This window comes from Merops nubicus, unplaced genomic scaffold (assembly GCF_000691845.1).
Source record: "Merops nubicus isolate BGI_N331 unplaced genomic scaffold, ASM69184v1 scaffold26221, whole genome shotgun sequence".
Classification (NCBI taxonomy): domain Eukaryota; kingdom Metazoa; phylum Chordata; class Aves; order Coraciiformes; family Meropidae; genus Merops; species Merops nubicus.
In genome coordinates, this window is record NW_008590649.1 from 14,370 (window position 1) to 16,314 (window position 1,945).

General features: G+C 33.4%; 1 protein-coding gene across 1 annotated transcript; it reads right to left on the minus strand.

Annotated features, from left to right (window-relative positions):
- Nucleotides 1–281: 281 nt before the first annotated feature.
- Nucleotides 282–1,818, minus strand: LOC103782272 (xin actin-binding repeat-containing protein 2-like; the record flags this gene model as incomplete). Its single annotated transcript, XM_008950033.1, has 2 exons — nucleotides 282–683; nucleotides 777–1,818. Coding segments are annotated over 2 exons (1,444 nt in total), but the record flags the coding sequence as incomplete, so codon positions are not given.
- Between the last annotated feature and the right edge of the window lie 127 nt (nucleotides 1,819–1,945).

A 1,945-nucleotide genomic window follows, 5' to 3' on the forward strand; every position in this document is an offset into this window, starting at 1 on the left:
TGCAATATTCAGGAACATAGAAAAGTTTTTTTACTTACAGACTGAAAAAAATGTATTTTATGCACCTGCATTGCCTTAAATATAAATTAAGCAAATAAAGTAATTGACAGTATATAATACAAATCTTCATATGTAATTTCTGGATATTACATTCTTTAAGAAGAACAATAACTGGACTGAAGAAATACCTATTTACAACATACTTTATAATGACTGAGAGAGGAAGCTATCATTTAGCTGTTTTATTAATTTTCATCATAGCATCTATTTCTTTTAATTTGTTATTCTACAGTAAGCTGTTTGAACTTGACTTTCTCACCTTGGGATGATGGAACAGCTGTATATCTTGAGCTCAGTAAATTTAAGTTTGTGTTTAAGTCATTCTTTGACACTTCAATTATTTCACTTTCTTGACAGGCATCATTCAGTTCTGCATCACAATTCCCATGTTCTTCTGAATATGGACTGTAGGAATTTTTAGTTAAGTTTATAGAGTCTATTAGACCATAGTCTAAAACCAGGTTGTCTTTTTCAACAAAAGATGTTTTCAGAGTGTCAGATGAACCAACTTTTAAGTTTTTGTCGTATTTTGATTCTTCTCCAACACATACGAACTCAGTATCAACAGGGAATGCTATATTTTTTGCCTCCTTCAAAACTAATGTGCTATTAGTACAAGACTTCTAACAAGTGGCATCTTTATTAAATAGACCAAGACTATTAGAGGTAACAGAATCTTCACCTTTTGAGTTCTATTCATCCCATGAAGCAGTTACAGTATCACTAGAATAGCTCTCATGAGATTCATACATCACGAATATTTCTTCATTTCCAGACTGCTTTTCCAGCTTTGCAAAGGCATGCTGTGATACAGTGAAAACTTTATGGCTCAATGCTGTCATTGGATTAGACAGAGCTGAGAAAGTTTTCTCATGCCTACAAATGTTTAGATGTGAAAAAAAGGCATAATTGTTATTGTTATTGTTATTCAAGCTGAATTCTTTGTGATTCTTTTGAACTGTTACATCATCAATGTTAGTTACCTGTACAACTTCTGAATTACCAGTTTCATTTTTTTTTTCCTCTTCCTTCTTCACAGCCCCACACACAATCACATTATCACCTTCATTAATATCCTTTCTATTTTCCTTCCTATTCTGTGATTCTTCTGTTTTATTCAACTTCTCTTGCATGTTCCCAGCTTCCTCATCTTTTCCTGCTTCGTTTTTCTTTGCTTTACAGATATTTGTAGCTTCTTTTTCAGACAGAGAGCTAAAGGATGAGTGTTGATTTTGTTGTGCATTTGCAGTGTTATTTTCATTTTGCTCTCTCACAGCATTTTTTTTCTGAGGATCCTTTTTATTGCCCAGAGGTTTATTTGTATGTGAACTAGAACCTTCTTGAGCAAAACCTTCTGGGGGCCATGTCAGCTTATTTACTTTAGACACTTCTTCAGTAGAAAATGTTTTATTAGATGTTGCATCATCTATTGAAGGAGGCCATGTCATCTTTAACTTGCGTCTTCCTGTGGACTTTTTCAAATTATTATCCAAAATATCAGGATGAGCACCTTCAGTACCTGAGTACAAGTCTTGATCAATTTCTGTTATTGGTTTAGGATCAACAGGTATACTATTCATGGGGTTTATTTCTTCAGCATGAATATTGCCAACTGAGCTACATTGATCTTTAGAGGTCCATAATTCTTTATGCTGCTTGTGTCCAAAACCTTCATCATAATTTCCTTTTGATTTGAAAAGTTGCCTAAAATGGGGTTTACAATATATTTTTCCATGGAGAGATGCATAATTTCCCAAGCTGCCAAACAGAAAAAAAATTGGGTTATACTTTTACATATCATAAAACTACCATGAGTTTTACACTTTAGTTCATATTTCAAATACCCCTACATGACAGCATATATAGAATCATAGGGGTTGGAAGG